Below are 19,282 nucleotides of genomic sequence, written 5' to 3'. Positions count from 1 at the left end.
TGTTTGATGCTTTGCTTGAACGGCATTATTTTTGGACCAATAGTGGCGCACTTTTTAACTACTAGGAGTAGGCGGGACTTCCTGGCGAGTTTAGCATTGCGGCCTCTGCTGAAGGGCACCTGTCTCATTCTGTTTGTACAGGGGTCGAACGTTAAAGGTAAGCTGGAAGACGTTTAGAAATAAATCAGTCCATTCGTTTTGGTTTCAGGAATTCTTAGTAGAAACTGAACTGTCTTCAAACTGAATCTGTGACGACGTAGCTTTTAGCTAATGGTCTCAAAGTTAATCAAGCTAGCCAGCTAACTGATCAAGCTAACGTTAACTTACTGTATAGTGTGCTTGCTAGCGGGCTATGCAGCTACTAACTAACAGAGGAAAGTCAGTCTGAATGAAATGTCACCTATTAATGCAGTTGCGAACCACAATATTATTTACATTAAAGCAGATTCAAATGTCGCTAATAGTTATACGGTGGTATTGTGCAAAAGCATGTTCTAGGCGACTGTCGAATTTGACAGAATTGAAAGTCATGTCAACCGCCTTAAAGGTTGCAAACTATGTTATATAATAACGCCAGTAAAAGCTTCAGTAGCTAGTTTACAGATGCAAAAGAAGTTATTGTGGTGTGCCAAAACAAAAAACCTTCCAAATGGGCTCGATCCCAGTACTCTCATTATTCTACAAGAGTAGAGAAATCCGTGCAATAATAAGATAAATTGTGTGACTTCTGTCCACACGGAGTTCCCCTTAAATGGCTTGCAGATGTCATCTATGTCATTTGCAACTCATTCTGTTTCCTTTAGGCATGCTAAGTTTTTCTTAAATATGTAATCCATTACTTGCTTTAAGCAATTTTGGTAAATGGAGAAATATATCCGTTGGTATCCCAGGTTTAGTACGTTGTCTAATGAAGTTATTCAAGTTAATGTCCAAGACTGATTTCAAAGTTCAAGTATCAAAAGTCTTCATTTGAGCTCCAGATGAATTTATCACACGCAACGTTTCCAAGGTCAAGAATAAGCTTGACAATATAGGTGAGTTGCAAAGGTAAAGCAGTTACATGTCAACTGTTAATTTCATCACCAGCTATTTTGTCGATTTGTCAGTCTCATTACTTTTTAAAGAAAAATTTGTATAAATTCTGATTCCATCTTCTCTAAGTATGAATATTTTCTGATGTCGTCCTTCTCTATGACCATAAACTGAATATTTTGGGGTTATGGACAAAACATTTTACAATGTCCTCTTCAACTATGGGATGCACTGATAGATATTTTTCACCATTTTCTCATATTTTACAGATCAAACTAATCAATTATTCAAAGAAAATAGTCAATAATTGAAATAATTGTTAGTTGCCTCCTTGTGATAGTATATTAATTACTCGTGTACTGTTTTTCTCGTGGTAGGACCATTAATTATCCATCATGGGAGGACACGATGCTGGAACTCACCAGTTCACTGGACTTGCCAAGTACTTCAATGCATACACAATGATAGGAAGGAGGAATGTAAGTTCTGTAAATAAACTGTGTTACTGTCATGTGTCCTAAAAATTACAATTATGAATTTCTCATGCCTCTTTGTTTTCTCTTTTAGTGTGTTTTGGCCACATATGCCACCATAGCAGGAATTGTCCTTTTCTTCAAATTAAAGCCCAAGAAACAGGCCGCTGTCACAGAAAAGTAATTATGTAAGTACACCAGTGTCTCCATTATAATTTCCAAATCTATTGAGGCTTTGTAGAGGACTGCAACATTTCATTAACTCAAAATCCCTCTTTTCTCCTAACAGGTTTCCATTTGACCATATTTTCTACCTGCTGGGAGAGGAGAGAGCAGCTGGACATGCTTGTAATAAAATTTGATTGTTTGGTTTTGCCATGTTAACAATAAAGAACTCTTATGCCCAAAACATAGAAAACACTTTGTTTTATTTACAGCATGCACCAGTATAAAATACTATGTTACAGAAATGTTGGCCACATTGTAAGCAAAGCTTTAGCCATGGCAGTGATTTATAGAAATGGTAAACTAATTTTTGTACTCATTCACAGCTAGATGTTAGCCAAAGTGGAACTGGTAATACAGTTTTGTTTTATTCCCATTGCACCACAAACTTTTTTAATAAGTTGTGGTGTTCAGGGATCAGAAATTTGCATCATTTCCACTTTCCATTGACTATTTTCTTGTAGTACAGTAATGTCTTAAGGATTGTAGGCTCCAGCGGCCAGAAGCAGGTTCCTCCGAGTGAAGTGAAGGTGGATGACGGGTGTAGATTTTGTCAGATAGGTGCCCAGCAGAAGCTCCTGGGAGTTATCTTGTAGATGAATGTGTCCTGTAGCTGCCGTGAAGTCATCAGTCTCTAAATCATCAAATGCTTTCATTGCATCCCATAGACGAACAGTGTTGTCCATGGAGCCTGCAAAACAAATTAGACTTGGTCACTCCGGTTGCTTCACCACTTTTTAAAATAATGATTACATTCAGGAACTGCACAGACTTAAAGTTTGTAAGCTGATGGTGGGAAAAGTAGGAAGAGAGGTGAGGAACACCCACCAGAGGCCAGTATCTCGCCATCTCTGCTGAACCTGAGGGAATAAATGGTGTCTGTGTGGCCCTTGAGCTCTCCAACCATCAGTCCGTGACCAATGTCCCACAGCAGAACTCTGCCGTCAGTGGCTCCAGAGGCCAAGAACTTCCCATTAGGTGAGAAAGCCAGCGCATGGATAGGACCCTGGAAAATACAAATAAAAGACTGGATCAATCGGTTTGTCTGCGGCACTCAGTTCTAACAGCTGTGCTGCAGTGTACATTAGCAAATCTTAAGCATCTTTGAACAAAACTAACTGAATTCCCTAGTATGCACATTCCTCAATAAAGAGAATTCAAAAGCAATTTTCTGAATGCAAACAGGTGAAATTGAAAATTGAATTCATTTGAACCAACAGGTACCAAACTTTTGAAGAGCACCTTTGGCCATATGTACAGCAAGTATGTTATATATTCAGTAGTTCACAAAGACCAATTCTCTGTCACTCAGAATAAAAGCCAACAGGCATGTATCTGTATTGAAATTAATACAGTTACATGCACTACGATGATGTCTTTGCGAAGAGCTGAGATTTAGAACGCCAAACAAAATGAGAAATGGTTGCAGGAATTTTACTGAGACACAAGCCTACTCTTGTGCACATCACTGTTTTTGCATTCAAGAACTCACTTACAGGCACATATCCACCTTCCACAGTCAAAAAATTCTCTCATAACCTGTTAGCCAAGTGCAGAGTTGTTTTAGTTTTACTGTTTTGCTAAGTTTAGTCATCTCAGACTATGTTGAGCGTTGAGATGAAATGTATCAGCATTTCTTCAGTTTTTTCTTTTACTGGGTCAACTCGCCGTAGCTCACTGTGACAGTGATCATTATTCTGAAGTTCCTTAAAAACCCACCATGATCCAAAGTGAGCGGCGTTACTATAACAACCAGTTACTGTCACATCAGTTTTTTAATAAGTTGATTTTGATATTTACTACAGTTCTTCTGTATTGATGTTTAAAAACACAACCTAAAATGCAGTTATTGTAAATGTTGCTATTTTGTCGTATGAATAAATGACAGTAAATTACATATGGTAACTATTTAGGCTATCATAATATGACTGTACTGACTATTGCTATGTAACTGATGTACAAGCCTGTAAAATACATTTTTTTTCCCACTTTAGGTGAATGGGAGGATAAAGAACAGAGAACAGCTCTGGTGAACTCAGACCTTATGACCAGTGAAGATGCGGACACAGTTTCCATTGAGGACGTCCCAGAGACGGATGGTGCGGTCAGATGAGCCTGTGGCCAAATAATTGGAGTTGGGGTGGAAACGAGTACAAGTGATGTCAGCGAGGTGACCAGAGAACATCCGCAGAGGCTGGTAGTGATCCGTCGCCCAGAGGCTGTAGGACAAAGCACAGCATGGACCAATGAAAGACATCTGGAGAAAGAGCTGGTGGGTATTGATATTATGCTTTCTTGTGTTATGGAAGAACAGTGTGTAAAATAATTAGTTCCACACAATAATTAAAAGAGTTTCTACAGTTTCTTACCGGGCAACTCTGTCATGTCCACCAGAGACAAAATAGTAACCGTGGGGGGAAAAGTGCGTGTCCCACACTGGGTAGTTGTGGCCTTTGTATCCTACCAGACAAGTAAATGTTTGGAGACTCCACAGCCTGACTGTACCATCTTCAGAACTTGACAACAAGTAGTTTCTAAAAGGCAGAAGAAGTTTGTCAGCAATACTTACACAGAATACTGATGTATATAGTGTGGCTTTTAGAGCTTAAGTCCAGTTCTACCTGTCTGGGCTGAAGCTGATGCCGTAAACCGGGCCGCTGTGTCCATAAAGTATCTTTGACTCACTGGCTGTCTTCTCATCCATGATTCTCTCAAGCACATCGTCTGACTCTTTGTCAATCAAATTCAAGTCTTGAGAGAGAAAAAGTTCAGAATAAAATAAGTAAAGTTTTAGATACGCAGTAACTACAGATGTGCTTCATTGAGTGTCGTACCTGCTGCAGACTTGACCTTGCGGAGCTTTTTCGGTGTGACGCTCCACACACGGACTGTGGAGTCAGCAAAGCCTCCTGCGATCAGGCTGGAGTCATCAGTGAAGTCCACTGCAGTCAGACCCTGCAGGGGATAATTAGATTGTTAGCATGTGTCAGATTTAACATCCCTGTGGTTTTCACTGCCCCCTGTCCTGCATCTTCCATCCATCATGGTGACTGTGCAGCTGTCTTCAACACTGCACAATCACCAAGTCTCTCTCCAAAAGGTTTACTGAAGAGGAAGGACAAAGGTCTTTCAGGCACTGTATAAGGCTGTTGCATCTGGATGTAAACTGATAATATTCTTCAAAATTTAAATATGTAGGTCTGTGCATGAGCAGGGTTGTGCACAGGACACACTGGAATAGTTGCGTGGCTCTATCCAATACACTGTTTATTTCCTATTTACGGAGCCATGGCGGTGTCCAAACACTGGATTTTTTTAGCAAAACCACAGAATGGACAGTTAGCGGACTACAAGATGATATTTACTTAATTTGACTAAAACTATACTGGATTAAAACTACACACTCTACCTTGAATTGTCCAGTCTCTAATATGTTCTTTAATGTCCAAACACAATAAACATGAAGTGAATCATTGTGGTCACGAGGTTTTACCTGATATGCATTGAGAAAAGAGTAGAAGCAGATGGAAGGGAGATTGTCAGGGCCCAAACGGATCCTCTTTGTGGCTTCCTTCATGTACATGATCTTGTCCAGCTTGTCTGAGTCTTTTAGTTCTGGCAGGGGTATCCTAAACAACAACAAACAAATATTTTATCATCAGCCATTGACAAATGCAATCTGAGAGATTATTCAAAGTGGCCTGTAGGTAAGTTTAACCTTCACCTTATGTAGATGCTAGCAGTTTTGACAAATTTAATTCAATTTCAATTCAATTTTATTCATATAGCGCAGATTCACACCGTATGTCATCTCACAGCCCTTAGCATAATAAGCTACAGACCTCACGAATTCTAAACACTGATCAGAAAACCCAACACTCCAAAGTTACCTTTGGATTCCCTAAGAGTGACAGTGGGAAGTAACAAAAAAACTCCAACAGAACCAGGCTCAGGGAAGGTGGCCACCTGCCTCGACTGGCTGGGTGACAGTACAGTACAAATGTTGACTGTGGATTATTTCCTGGCTTAAAATGGGCCTTTAATGGGTGACTAAGAACAGTACACGCACAATAAAGGCAATAAGTATGTGTTATCGTCTTTCATGGAAATTTTTCCTGTTATTTCTGACCATTTAATAAACAAACGTCTATTTAGGCACTGGTGAGTTTCCTTTGGTACTAGCTAAAACCTCTTTTTCCTCTATTTAGGAAAAACCCTCACTTGAAGGGATAGTGGCAGATGGGGCCTGTGGTAGTTGTGCCACATTACATACAATGAAAGTGAGATACTTATTTCAGAACTCATGTGGCTCAAGGTGTGGTCACAACAGACACGACTGAAAATTCCCCACCTGCTCTGTGATGGCGCATTAGGATCTTGCTTCTTGCTCTTTGAGCCCATGCTATCCTTTTTGGGCTTCTTCTTCTTGGGTTTACCCTCCTCATTCTCTGCCTCCTCATCCTCATCATCAAGGGGCAGCTCAATTTCTGGTTCCTTCAACAATCCATAGTAAACCTACACCAGGTTAAATGACAATGAAACAACAAGGATATTAGGAAAATGTAGAGAGATGAGAAAAACACAAATCTTATTATGCATGTGGTGTGTAAATCCAACCTTAGCCTTATTGGCCTCTCGCTTGGCCTCTCCTGCCAAGCTGCCAGACATGGCGTCGATCTGGCTTTTGCTGCGTGGCATGCCGTCAAAGATGTCGATGTAAAGGTGCTCTTGAATGATATTCCAGATCTGGTTGTTCTGACGCTCCTGCAGGTGTCTTTTCAGAAGCTGGTAAGAGTCACGGGAGATACGTAGGACAAACTTGCTGGTGCGGAAGTCCAGCAGAGTCTCGTTGCCTCTCATGTGCTCTTTCTTCGTCAGGCTGGACAAAACACGCAGGTCGTCTTCGTAGTAGCACTCCTGGTCCCCGCTGAACCTGAGATACAACAGGTAAGGTTACTACGGTGTGCAGAAAAAAGATCGTGATTTATTTTTGAAAGGATAACACGTTAAGGGGACTCACTTTTCGAAGAAGGCCTTTGCCTCATTTTCATGATTGTTGTACACTAGTTCCAGATACATGTGGACAAACAGTGGGTAGAAGACCTGGGACAGCTCGGCTCTGTGACAGTCCAAAACTGTCTCTATGAACCTCTTCAGGCTGCTGTAGTAGACCTCGTACAGAGCTGGATCTCCCTGCTGGCTGTAAGCTGACAGCACCACGCTGACGTCTGGCTGATCCTCCCCAGCTGCTGCTGAAAGAGTGAGGTACGCAGGTATATCAGCGGTCATTTAGCTTCGTGTTCAGTTTAAAGTGGAATTGTTAATTTTTGGAATGGCCTCAACTGTCACCGTAGCTGGAGAATAATATTATAGTATTATAATATTTCAGGCTTTTACCTTTAACAGCTCCTGAGGTATTGTTGTCAAACACAGCCTCAGGACGGCAGCCTATTTATTTGTTTTAAATTATCTTGGAAAGTACTTCATTGATCAACCTAGAATTTTTTCCGCTACCATAGTACATATCTATAGTTTATGACAGAAAAACTTGAGAACGTCAGAGATGATCTGAGATGACATAATCCAGATACATTCTGAGTTTACAGAAAGTTTAAAACATGAACAATTAAAGTCCAGGGGTATATAGAGTAATTTAAATTATTTTATTAACTGATGTGAAAACAGAATAGAACAGAATAGAATATGCTTTATTGTCATTATACAGTGTATAACGAAAAGGTGCCGTGTGCATATTTAAAGAGTCTACTTCCCCCCAAAAAATCAGATCAGAGGAAAAATCTATCTTATATGTGTGTTGACTCAGCATGGGCAATATTAAATAAGACATATTGATGTACAGGAGAATAAAAACTTGACTGAAAGTCTTACTGCACTACAGCCTACTAGGGTGACCAAGTGTCCCGCTTTGTGCGGAACTGCACAGCATTTTCATCCCTTTTTCCACGCTGTCCCGCATTTTGATTGGCAGCTATAATTTTCAAAAGTTAAAACTCTAAAGGAAAGATGCTAGGAGTTTTTTTTTTTTAATCTGCCTTTTTTCTATGTTATTCAAACAGCGCAGATGTGCGATCACGACCGGATTAACCTGTCAGTGTCTTGCTGCCGCACCTTGTTGTCAGTTGCCGTAAATTGTGCCAGTCGCGACCGGTCGCGAGACACCGCAAAGCAGACACAAATACTAAACTATGGATTTTGGCGGATATAATGGAAAGTACAGCAAAGAAGAGGAGATGCAGCTTCAACTAAGACTGGGAAACTACATATCACTGGGTGAAGCCGGTGCAAGGTGATTCTCAGAGAGTTTTCTGTGACGTTTGCCAGAGTTCGTTTTCCGTTTCTCACGGTGGGGAATACGACGTGAAGCGACACAGTACATGCGAGACCCCCCTCTCAGCTTTGGTAAGGTGTCCCACATGTCCCACACAAATATGCTCTTTGTCCCACAATTGGTTTATTGAGATCTGGTCACCCTACAGCCTACTGAATTTTAATTTTAACCCTGAATTCTTTTAGATACATAGACTGTTTTTAATCAGAAATTGACGTAGCAAAGGCAAATAAATAAATAAAAATGCCAGGATAAAATAAATGGCGTGTTTTGTGCTAACAATTTCCTGGGACAGGACCCCCAGACGCCCCACTAAATATGTTCCCCTCAAAATTTCCAACAAAATCTGCGTCCATGAATGGGATTAACTTGAAAGAGCTCATGAATTACAAACATTTTTGTCAAAGCTGGACGTTTGTTATTATATGCATACCTGAAAAGACAATTGTTTCGCCTCTATGTTTGCAACGAGACAGCTGTATCAAGTGATATGAAGGGTGCACTGCTAGTTAACGGTCTCGGGTTCAAAAAAACTTTATAAATGCAGCATTAAAGTCCAAAAAGATAATGGAGACGTGAGGAACGTCAGACAATGTGATGAAATCTAAGTAGTCTGACAAAATCATTATTAAACCTCTCAGAAAGGCACGATGAGCTCTAACATGATAGCTAATGTATTTTTCATCTGTGGATATACAACTAAGTTGCTAATAATGAAAGGAAACTTGTTTAAAACTCGTCAGTCCGTGACTCGTAAACTTGACAGCAGTCAGACTGAATCGTACCTTTGGTTGGCGCCTGCGCTGCGGCGGATGATGAGACGGTCACCCGGGTGAGAAGAGAGCTCGCATCCCCGGCGTCTGAGTCCACACTACCTGCAGCACCTCCCGTCCCTGCCCCGGAGGAATCAGCGCCATTCGGATCCAGATCATCCTCCGGTAATCCCGCTTCACGACGCAAAATTTCTACGGACTCGGTCAGTTTGTTCTTTCTGAGGAATTGCAGGACTGCCAGCAGTGTCTGCTGGTCCTCCGGGGGTCCTCCAGCCACAGGTTTGTTGCTTGCAGCCGGAGCGTTAGAGCCGGGGGACGTAGAGACCAGCCTGCCGTCGTTTGCGTTGTTATTTCCGAAGCCATCGCTCGCTGGTTCTGTTTTTATGTCTTTTTCTTCAACCCCCTCGCCCATACCACTTTGTACGGCCGCCATCTTCGAAATGAAATGCGCATGTGCGAGAGACGAAAATTGGAAAACGGTTACAGTGAAAGATCAGGTCACCTGATTGGTCCTTACTGAGAAGCTTCATTTGATGCGAGACAGGAAAGTCCCGCCCCATTTACTTCCTGTATCTGTTCTCTGCTGCAACAGTGAAAACAGTCCCAGTTCATAACTCAGACTTTTATGACCTTAATGTCTAATTTTACGGAGTAATACTCACGTACACTTCGTACATGTTTAACATGCACAACACTAAGCCATGTTAAAATGTTTAATTCCATTTAGGATCAGCTTAAATATAAATCTCAGCACTAATTGTGATTTTGATTCGGGCTTGTTAGAAAAATGACATCGTGTATAACCATTTAGGCCATTTGAACAATGTGTTTACATATGTTTAAAATACATGTAGAAACATATCACATATGCTGAATGTAATGATGGTAAATAATCAGAAGGTTAAAAGTCATGTGAGGAAGTTCAATGTGTGGTGTGAGCTGTCCAAGACAGCATGAAATTTAAATAAAATAAATACTTTATTTATATAGCATCTTTAAAAATAGAGTTTACGGAGTGTTTTACAGACAGATAGTAAAAGAAGGATACTCAGGAGGCCAGTCAAGCCAAACAGAAAGAAAAGTAAACAGGGAAGCAAAAGTGAAGAAATAGAGTTAGACATGGTAATAATAAATAAATAAATAAATAAATCAGTGCAACAAATACCAATGAATACAAAAACATGTTAAAAACAACAAAAATGTCACATCAGATTAAGGAAAAAAAATAAATAGAATTTAAAAAAATACAGAGTAGACCTGTAAAAACAAGGGTAAAAATATGACCAGTAGCAATATTAATAAAAGAAAATAAGTAAAATACAAAAATAAACAGTCAAAAAAGAATAAAATTGACACAAAGTAGATGATACCACATAAAAGCAAGTATTTAAAATTTAATTTGAAGAAATTATTTAAATGAATGCCCTCTGTGCATCATTATGTTTGTTTGAAGACATGCAGCAGACCACAATGTTAAGCTCACAAATAACAAACACAACCAACAACCAAAAAAAACAAAACAAAGGCTTTTATGGCATTTGAATGTTAACAAATCCTGCGAGACTGGTCACACATGATGGTGAGATGCAGCTGATGACAGGAGGTGAGAGTCATATCTTAGGGAGGTCGATGGCACAGAATTAACAGGGTAAAGATATGCATTTAAGTTAAGCTAATTTTGGGGCAGTGGTTAGTTTAATACACCTACAATAGACCAAGAATCACTGACTGGTCATTTTCTGCCATGTTTGGAAAATTTAGAATAATTCAGTGAGTTGGTCAGAAAAAATCTCTACCAGAGGCTGCAACTAGTTATCTCCACAAATTGATTTTAAAAAATTTGTCTATGAAATGCATATTATGCATTACCAAAGCCCAAACATTGGTAATGTATAATATCAAAGATCCTAAATGGCCTGCAATTTATGACAAAGAATGGGATCAAACCCTCACATCTGAAAACCTGGGACTAGGAAATGTTTGGCATATTTGCTTGACAAACAACTGTAATTTTAATTTTTAAGATCTGAAAATTCTACCAATTTTTATGCGTTGTTGAACATTGTATGTTTTTATTTCTAATTAGATGTGTACCGCTTTGTACCAGATGGTGGCACTTGGCTTCCACACAACCCCTAACCTTGTCCTGAGTATTCCAACAGCCTACTTAGACAATGTGAGGTTGCTATCAATAAAGCTTTATCTATAAAAGCAAAAATAAATCTCATCAGATGTTTCCAAAAGCTGTGAGGTTGCCTTCATATGTTTGATTTTGTCCAAGTAATAGTTGAAAAGTCAGAGATTTTCAATTTATAATCATAGAAGAGGACGAAAAGCTGACAATATTCACAAATGAACTTTTAGTTTAAAAAAATGTGAAGCTCTAAATGAAAAAGATATCAATGCAAAGAATTTCTTGGGCACATTTGTATTAGCGGTGACAATAGAAACAGATGGAGCCAAAGAGGGAGAAGACATGATACCAAGGTCCTCAGCTAGAACTGAGTCAAGGACATTGAGGTTACTGTAAATGGTCTGCAGTTTATCCCCAGATTCAACCCAGAGGCATACATATTTTAGAGGCAAATAGCTTTGCAGTGTTTCTAACTGGTCATCTTTATGTAACTGCAGTTCTTCACGTTTGTCACAGTCTGATATGATTTATGATGCACCATCTTCGTTTTTATTTGATATGCAAATACTATACGCCAGGCAGCGAGTCATGCAATAAGGTGAGGAACATTCATATTTAAAATTTTCTTAACAGTTACCTGATTTTCCAACCTTATGTTTTGCAAAGTAGTCATGTGCAAAGTTTAATTTTTTCTTTATGTCCAACTAGTAGCGGAGAGGAAACACGGTGGCAGAAGCTATGCACAAGTATTCTGCTTTGCATTCTGCTGAGGCTGGATTTCTGCCTGTACAGAATAACACACCTCCTACCCTCCGTGAACACTCTGAACTCTCTGTCAGAGGCGTTCGTGTACCGCTGACAGGGCATCTTTTGGGTCAGGGCTGCATCGGTTTTCATTTCCACGAGGCTGTCAGTAGAAAATCAGAAGTCAAACAGTGGTAAAGCTGCATTTGCTTTAGCAATATTTCTCATATATTTCAAATATAACACCTTGTAGATTGTAACCTAAGTGCAATAATCTTGGATGATTAATGTAGTTCTCCTCAGAGCTGTATTATCTTATGCAGCCTCCTCATCCAATGTATTTGCAACCTGTTTTTGACTTATTCTACATTGAAGACAGGTGCAGTTGTAGCCTCATCCACTCTCACACTGGTTCATTCACTCTGGACATCATGATAACTCAGCAGCAGGTTCATCATGCAGACTAAGGTCCATAGCAAGGGGTGGGACAAAAGAAAGGTTCCCAGCCGAAGCAGCAGGGCGTTGTATAACACTGCGGCTCCATGTGGAGGAGAGGTGGGGGTGGGGTTGGGTGGTGGGTGTTGGACGTTAACATGAGCAGCTCAGGGCGTGGTCATCGGTGCAACCACCTTGTAAAGCTGCTTATTAGGGAGTGAGAATACTCGATAAAGACAACGAGAACATTACTCTGAGTCGGCTGACGCCTTCTTGTATTCAGTCCATCTCTGTTGTCATAGATACGCAGGTGGTCGGGGCTAAAGGTTACTGATTTAAGATCTGTGAGTGTCCCCTTCATGGAGAGCATGCTGTGCTGCACCAAATGTCCTGCACCTGAGCCTCCACCGGGGAAACAGTGACATATGACGTTACAACTTCATTGTTGTGCTTTTGACAAGACAGAATAATGAAATATAATAACGAAAGAGAAAGCAATTTCCTTGAGTTGCTTTTGATGTGATTGCTCACGGGTGTTTACAATGATTTGCTCGTGTACAGCTGAAAGACTGATTTGTGCAACAATAAGAGCAAAATCAAATGCTGCACTCGAGTGAGTTTTTGATTTACTGGCACTTGGCATTACATTTTTACTCAAATTACATCTGTCTGATGGCTAGATGACCTAAAATTAGTTAAGCAGTGACTCCTCTGTTTTCCTGACAAATTACTGTCACTGGACTTTTGCTTTGAAAGCAATATATCAAAACATATTTTTTACTACCTTTCCTACATCTTGTGTTATTTAGACAGTCCAGAAGCTTCACATCTTCCTGTCATCTTTCACTTGTCCTGTTATCAGCCCCTTTGCAGCCACACCCTGATTCACACAGATGAGCCTCAGGGTTCCCCAATGCAGCCATAACAGCAAGCCAGCAACGCAGTTCTGGATAACAAGCTCTTGTCCCCGGTTGTGCTCGTTTCTTTTAGCAAATGTGACCACCTTCATGTCATCATTTTTCTAACCTTTTGTCTTCCGTTGCCCTCCACCCCTCTAGAGGTCTTTATATAGTTTACGTGAAGCAGTGACAGTGAAATGGGTGAGTGAGATGAAGAGCAACGCTTGTTCAGTCTCATCCTCCCTTCACACATCAGCGATGACTTTGCTCTGTGTGTGTGTGTGTGTGTGTGTGTGTGTGTGTGTGTGTGTGTGTGTGTGTGTGTGTGTGTGTGTGTGTGTGTGTGTGTGTGTGCGCGTGTGTGTGTGTGTAAGCTGGAGGACTCTCCCACCATCCCCTTATTTCTTTCGTTCTCTCTCCAGCTTGTTCTCTGTTCTGTCAGGAGGCAGCAGGGTGTGGCTTCCCCCAACAGAGACAGATTTGTGGAACACACATACCCTCAAAGAAAACAAAACAGTTTCATGAACACTTTACTGCCTGAAATTCATATTGCTGAAGCACCATAATATACTATTTGAAAAGAAAATAGTGCATCGTACAATCCTATCGTCCTGAAATGCCTTTTTAGTGTTTAGTAATATTCATACTATATATCATTATTATGTCAATTGCTGTGATTTTCTGTTCTTGCTATAAAATCCTTCGTCTGTATGGTGCTAACCCGTAGAGTGCTGATGCCACTGTCATGCACCAGCGGTTTAAATTAAAAGGCTATTGCACTGTTTTCATTGTTAATGCACACCAGGAGGAGATGTGCCGTTATGTCTCCTGGAGACGTTATATTTGCCAGTAAAAGTGGAGGTGAGGTTTGATGTGCTAATTAGACTTTTAGGCACCAGAAAAATCTTAAAGAATCAGCAGGTTCTGTGTCATTCAGACAAAAAAAAATTCAAGGTTTTTGCACTGACTTTAGTTTATCACCTCCACTTTTGTGGGAAGAATAGGGATCAAGACAAAAAGATTGAAGGCGATTATTAAAATGGATTCCTTTTGCAGGGGAGCGTGCATGTGCAGGAGGGGGCAGAGAGTGATGTAGTCCTGGGAGTGTGGACCAGAGTGGGGTGTGGCAGATTTTTAGTTGCTTTTGGTAATTTTTAGGTTCCATTTCAATGTATGCGTGGGTAGGGAAGCTTTTTTCCCCCCTTGGCTGTGAGAAATGTTACAGTCGAGGTGCATCTGCTGGAAAAAATCCACCATGTAGATGTTTATTGTTCATGCACATTCCTGTAAATTTTCCAAAAAAATATTGTAATTGACAGGATGACTGTTGTTTTTTCACTCCACCTTGAATGCCCTTCTACTTAACACTCAGTACTTCGCTAGCTTTCAGCTCTAATCCTCCTTTCGTTCTTATGACGGTGTTACTGTTTTGCAGCAGGAGAACTCAGCAGTCTGCCAGCATGTGAATTACAGGATCTGTCACCATTACCTGCACATTTAAAGGAAATACCAGTTTTTGCTCTGACTGTTTTCCTGTCTTGAAGCAAAAAAACAAACCAAAAAAAAAATGGTCAAGAAATGTAGCAGCATCCCCCAGTGAGTTGCACAAGTAAATAATTCATGAGGTGTGACTCTCAGAAGAGGTAGAAAATGCCCCAAGAGGTGGAAAAAGGAAAGGAGGGAGAGAGAGGAAAGGATGAAGGGAAGGGAGGAGGAGGCTGGAGGTGGTTGGCAGCATGGTGGGTGGGATGGAGGAACAGGAGGGGTGGGGCAGCGCTTGGGGAGGGGAACAAAATGGAAAAGATGGCACCTTAAAGTCAGAGGATGCATGCAAGAAAGAGAGGCAAAGGGAAGAGATTACATGAGATTGTAAAAGTGAAAGGTGGCATTCGGAGGTGAGAGGCAGGTGTGAAACATGTGAAGCAGAAAATGAAGGAGGTTTCTTAAAGTGAGCTCTCATACAGTACTGAAGAGGAATCTTCTTCCATTTTACTAGCACTGTGGTGAAGCAATAAATGAGCTGCGATGTTTTGATGGAGCTTTGAACAGCTAGTAAAATAGTTGCATCTCATTTCTAAACACTCAAAACATAAAAACATTTTTACATCAGTTGAAACACAAACCTTGAGACTAAAACACATATATTATGTTTTGTAACCTCCAGTTGCCCTTAAATCCACCTTTATGCTATAGTCATTCCTTCAAAGCTACAAAATAAAGTAATTTCTCTATAGCTTTATTCCTTGCAGGAGCTGCTTTCTTTGGGTTGTGAGAGGTAGTATGTTTGTGCGTGCGCGAATGCATCTTAGCCTTTTGTCCGTTCAAGCGGAATAATGGGTGTGAAGGCAGAGATGTGGCACTAGAGATCTCCATTTCGGGGGAAGGAAATGTGGGGAGCCTGCATTATTCAATACTGACCTCACTGGAGAGCTGGATCCTGCACGCAGTTGTCAGCTCAACTGGTCTTACAGAAGGGCGGTGGCAGCCTTTGTGTAAAGATAAGCTAATAACAGACTTAGCTCTGTGGTACCTTCATATTTTCTGTACCAACCTGAAAGTGGCATCAGTCTTTTCATGTAACTCTTGGCAAGAAAGGGAATAAATATATCCCGACAGACTTAAAGTCTCTTGTTTGGGGCAACAGCTCACTGCAAATCCAGAGATACTGATCCACCAATATCTGACGGAGAACCATGGCATCAGACTTGGAGGTCCTGACTCTCATTCTAGTCTCAGCTGCAAAACAACCAAAGTGTAGACTAAAGGTCATATACTGATGAAGCCAACAGAACCACATCATCTGCAAACAGCAGAGACTCAACTCTGATGCTCCAATAACAGGCACCGTTCTCATCTCGACTGTGACTTGAGATCCCATCCGTGAACCATGAATATCACAAATAGGATCGGATACAGCGGACAACCTTGGCAACACCTACCAGAAATATGTTTGACTTTATGCCAAGAATATGAATGCAGATCCTCTCATCATCCAGAGATGACTAACCCTACATATATACAGACAGGTGATGAAGTTAAAGAAAAACCAACGCAAAATGTCTTTGGTCCACCTCATGCCACCATAGAAGCTTCAGTGCACCTTTGCATTGATTCTTTAAGTCTTTGGATCTCCTCTGTAATAATGGAACATCATTCTTCCCTTATTTGGTATTTTGAGGGAGCTATCTAACATTTCGGTCTAAAATCTCCAGTAGGTGTTCAGCCATAACATATGATTCACCTCTCGGATGGAGGCACCATCATCCTAGAAGAGACCATCAGGATAGAAAGGTTTCTTCACAGGATGAAAGTGGCCACTCAGGACAACTTTGTACTGATGTGTAGTGACCCTTTAGATCTCTTCACTTCAGCGGTCAAAGGTCCAGATTATAATTTGTCACCTGTCTGTACATCTGTTACCAAATATGTGTGTAGCGGTGTACATAATCTTAATAATCTTATTTTAGAACTGTCATTTCATATTAAGAAGTTGTTTTTACTTTCTCCACACGCTGTCCCTGCTTCTCTCTGCTCCCTCCCACACATTTACAGTCAGTAGAGATCTAACCAAACACTAAAGCAGCCCCCTGCTGCAGCTCCTTCACGACACAAAGTTGCGCACCACAGTCTCTTTATTACTATAAATAATGCAAGCCCCTTCTAAAACTAATAAGGTAGCACGGCACAGTGAGGCAGCATAACAAACTCATACCGAGAAACTATTGAGTGTTACTGAAGCATTTTGATTCAAATTATTATTTTGTATGCCCAAAACTGTCCACATCAAATCATATATTACATCATCATTAATATTCATTGTTGCTTGCAGAAGAACCACATGGTGCTGTCAGAGACTGAGGCTTTATGTAAGAGACAACGTCCTTTGTTCCTGCTTCCTCCAGACCCCCTTCAAATAGCTGCTCCCTACCAAATTAGCTCTCTGCGGTCCAGTGGGTAAGTGTAAAGATTAACACAACACACACACAAACACACACACACAGACTGACAGCTGCTGTGAGGGTAAGATAAAAAGGTGGCCTCCAATTTGCTAAAGGTCAGAGCCTTGGCACTTATAGTACCTCTCCGGGAAAATACTGAATCAATAATTACAATTTGTCACCAGTGGCAACATAAACATTTTAGGGGTGAATCATTTGCACAGTTTTATCATTTATATTCCATTTTATCCCATTAAGCGATGCTAATCAGGCCCATCAGTTTTGTCTAAACGTGTGTGTGGCCACCTGTGTAGAAACAAAAGTGAATAATCTAAAACATAAATGGTTCCATTGTTGGCTCTTTGCATCTAGTTTCATATTTCGCTGTGGAAAATTTACATTATCACCTTATAATTTATAACAATTTATTAAAGCACATCACACCCCTCCCACCCACTATGTGTCACATTGGCAGGAGATTTTCTCGTAGGACATCCAGGACAATAGACCCCCTACATTATAGATAGTGAGCTTTAATAAACTCCTGAGATCTGCCAAAGGAACCTGAACTAATCCCAACCTGCTCTCTAAGTATCCAGGAGCACCTTTTCATTCTACGTTATCAGTTAATTTGGAATTCAAAAGGAAGCATTGATTTTCATTCAGATGCCTGGAATAAGAGGAGTGGGGTTACTGCATGACCAAAATGTCGCCCTCCTTTTCTCTCTATTAATAAAACGTATACATATATACATGTGGAGAATTGACAGCCAGATGCACATATAAACGTGTTTATGATGAATCGAAGTATTTGTCCTCCTCAAGGTGTGTAAGTGTGTCTGTGATACAACAGAAAGAATAGGGGGTTGACTGGGTTTTCCTTTGTTACCATTCGGTGTCACCAGGAGGGGAGGGTGGACAGGATGATGGGGATGTCCTTGGGGACGGACTGACCTGTGCAAACCAAATGACAGACGGACCTGTTTTGGCACAAGAACAGGCTGATAAATTCACATTAAAAGGAAAAAAATGCACAGATTTCACACACAGGCATGCATAATAAATGTACATATGTGCATGTTCAGATACCCCTGGAACATAATAAAATTTGAAAAAGACTTCAGCATTATTCAGTTACATTGCTTTAATTTACTTTTAAAAAAATTAACTCCAAAATACAAATAAGCAATGGCTCAAATTCCATTTCTTGTGCTCATTTTAACTAGATCCCACATGTTCACATTTGAATATAGTAGCATATTTTGGCAATTCTAATCTCATGGGTTAAAAAGTAGAAACTGACCATTTGATGTTAAAAGACAGTTTCAGAGGGAATAAAATGAAATATTTATAGAACTCTTTAGCAGTGCCTGCATTCGCAAGAAGCTGCGTATCTAATGGAATCTGAATCATCTGAGTGTGATGTCCATTGATATCTAATGAAACTGGCTTGATAACTGATTTTTTCTTCTTCTTTTTTCACCATTAATTTGAAATCTCAAGCTTCCTCTACCCATTTGAAATGCCGGGACAAATTCAGATGAGGTTAAAATGGGTGAACAAATACAATGCAAAGGACATGTCAAGGTGACATTTCCCCAGACCCAATATGACCCGTGTGCAAAATACACAACTGCAGTTCAGTTTTGGTGACGAATGAAGTACATAAAAGGTACGACATGAACAATATCATGAAAACCGGCAAGTAAATAATTCTAAATCACTCAGAGGAACCCCCACTGAGTGAACACTGGTTGAATGTCATTTAATTAGAAGTTGTCAAAACTCAAAAAGATCATTTTATACTGTTGTGTTAATTCGTTTTTAGAATGTTGACAAGAAAAGACAGTGAACACCAGTTGGAGATTTATTTAGATAATAATCTCATTGATGTGTATATGCAGAGGTTCCGATCTTTTAACAAGCTCTCAGCTCTTCTAAAAATATAGCCAAAGAGATACACATATATTCAGACAAGTGATATATGTCCTCTCTGTCTGACCATACAAGCCTCTAAACGGCTTTTTAATTAATAGCTGATCCTGCTCCATCGATCGGCTCTCTAATTATAGGGCGTTGGCTGACTATAGATCAGCTGCACGTCCATCAAATCAACCACACGTTATTGCCTCTATGCCACTCAGTTTTTCTGTATCTACTTCATTGTGGCAGGTAAATATTTGAGAGTTTACCAGTCAGAAACATTAGCTGAATGAGCCTCAATTCCCACAGGATCAGAGCGAGCTGACGTTTTTAAATACGGTCAAGGCAAGATAATGG

At 40.4% G+C, this 19,282-nt stretch overlaps 3 protein-coding genes across 4 annotated transcripts in view; 2 read left to right on the top strand and 1 right to left on the bottom strand.

Moving 5' to 3' along the window:
* The first annotated feature begins 25 nt into the window (after positions 1 to 25).
* Positions 26 to 1,923, top strand: atp5md (ATP synthase membrane subunit k). Its single transcript, XM_023273198.3, has 4 exons — positions 26 to 157; positions 1,410 to 1,511; positions 1,600 to 1,693; positions 1,795 to 1,923. The coding sequence occupies exons 2-3, from the start codon at positions 1,428 to 1,430 to the stop codon at positions 1,687 to 1,689; spliced, it is 174 nt and encodes a 57-aa protein (XP_023128966.1). The 5' UTR covers positions 26 to 157; positions 1,410 to 1,427; the 3' UTR covers positions 1,690 to 1,693; positions 1,795 to 1,923.
* Positions 1,917 to 9,306, bottom strand: taf5 (TAF5 RNA polymerase II, TATA box binding protein (TBP)-associated factor). Of its 2 annotated transcripts, none has more exons than XM_023273199.3 (11): positions 8,865 to 9,306; positions 6,751 to 6,982; positions 6,348 to 6,663; positions 6,082 to 6,245; positions 5,224 to 5,359; positions 4,565 to 4,685; positions 4,352 to 4,481; positions 4,100 to 4,264; positions 3,772 to 3,949; positions 2,559 to 2,736; positions 1,917 to 2,421 (listed from the first exon to the last, which is right to left on the bottom strand). In XM_023273199.3, exons 1-11 carry the CDS (start codon positions 9,283 to 9,285, stop codon positions 2,207 to 2,209), a joined length of 2,256 nt encoding a protein of 751 aa, XP_023128967.2. In that variant the 5' UTR covers positions 9,286 to 9,306; the 3' UTR covers positions 1,917 to 2,206. The 2 variants fall into 2 exon arrangements, with proteins under 2 accessions (XP_023128967.2, XP_023128969.2); XM_023273201.3 differs by having other exon boundaries at positions 6,751 to 6,979.
* The window catches only part of nt5c2b (5'-nucleotidase, cytosolic IIb), a 65,940-nt gene continuing 53,518 nt past the window's right edge, over positions 6,861 to 19,282 (top strand). Inside the window, exons 1-2 of the mRNA XM_035949513.2 lie at positions 6,861 to 6,995; positions 16,894 to 17,018. The gene's annotated coding sequence lies outside the window, so the exon portion shown is untranslated. The remainder of the gene's footprint in view (positions 6,996 to 16,893; positions 17,019 to 19,282) is intronic.

The sequence above is a fragment of the Amphiprion ocellaris genome, chromosome 4 (assembly GCF_022539595.1).
Source record: "Amphiprion ocellaris isolate individual 3 ecotype Okinawa chromosome 4, ASM2253959v1, whole genome shotgun sequence".
Lineage (NCBI taxonomy): Eukaryota > Metazoa > Chordata > Actinopteri > Pomacentridae > Amphiprion > Amphiprion ocellaris.
Note: the sequence above shows the minus strand (reverse complement) of the source record. Positions and strands in the feature narration are given on the sequence as shown.

What these genes read in the sequence shown, in the direction of transcription:
- atp5md (XM_023273198.3), top strand. Translation starts at nt 1,428, where the DNA reads ATGGGAGGACACGATGCTGGAACTCACCAGTTCACTGGACTTGCCAAG. An exon ending in CAATGATAGGAAGGAGGAAT is followed by an intron (nt 1,512 to 1,599) that starts GTAAGTTCTGTA and finishes TTTCTCTTTTAG; the next exon opens with TGTGTTTTGGCCACATATGC.
- taf5 (XM_023273199.3), bottom strand. Translation starts at nt 9,285, where the DNA reads ATGGCGGCCGTACAAAGTGGTATGGGCGAGGGGGTTGAAGAAAAAGAC. An exon ending in AATGCGCCATCACAGAGCAG is followed by an intron (nt 5,360 to 6,081) that starts GTGGGGAATTTT and finishes GTTGTTGTTTAG; the next exon opens with GATACCCCTGCCAGAACTAA. An exon ending in ATCAGCTTCAGCCCAGACAG is followed by an intron (nt 4,265 to 4,351) that starts GTAGAACTGGAC and finishes TCTGCCTTTTAG; the next exon opens with AAACTACTTGTTGTCAAGTT.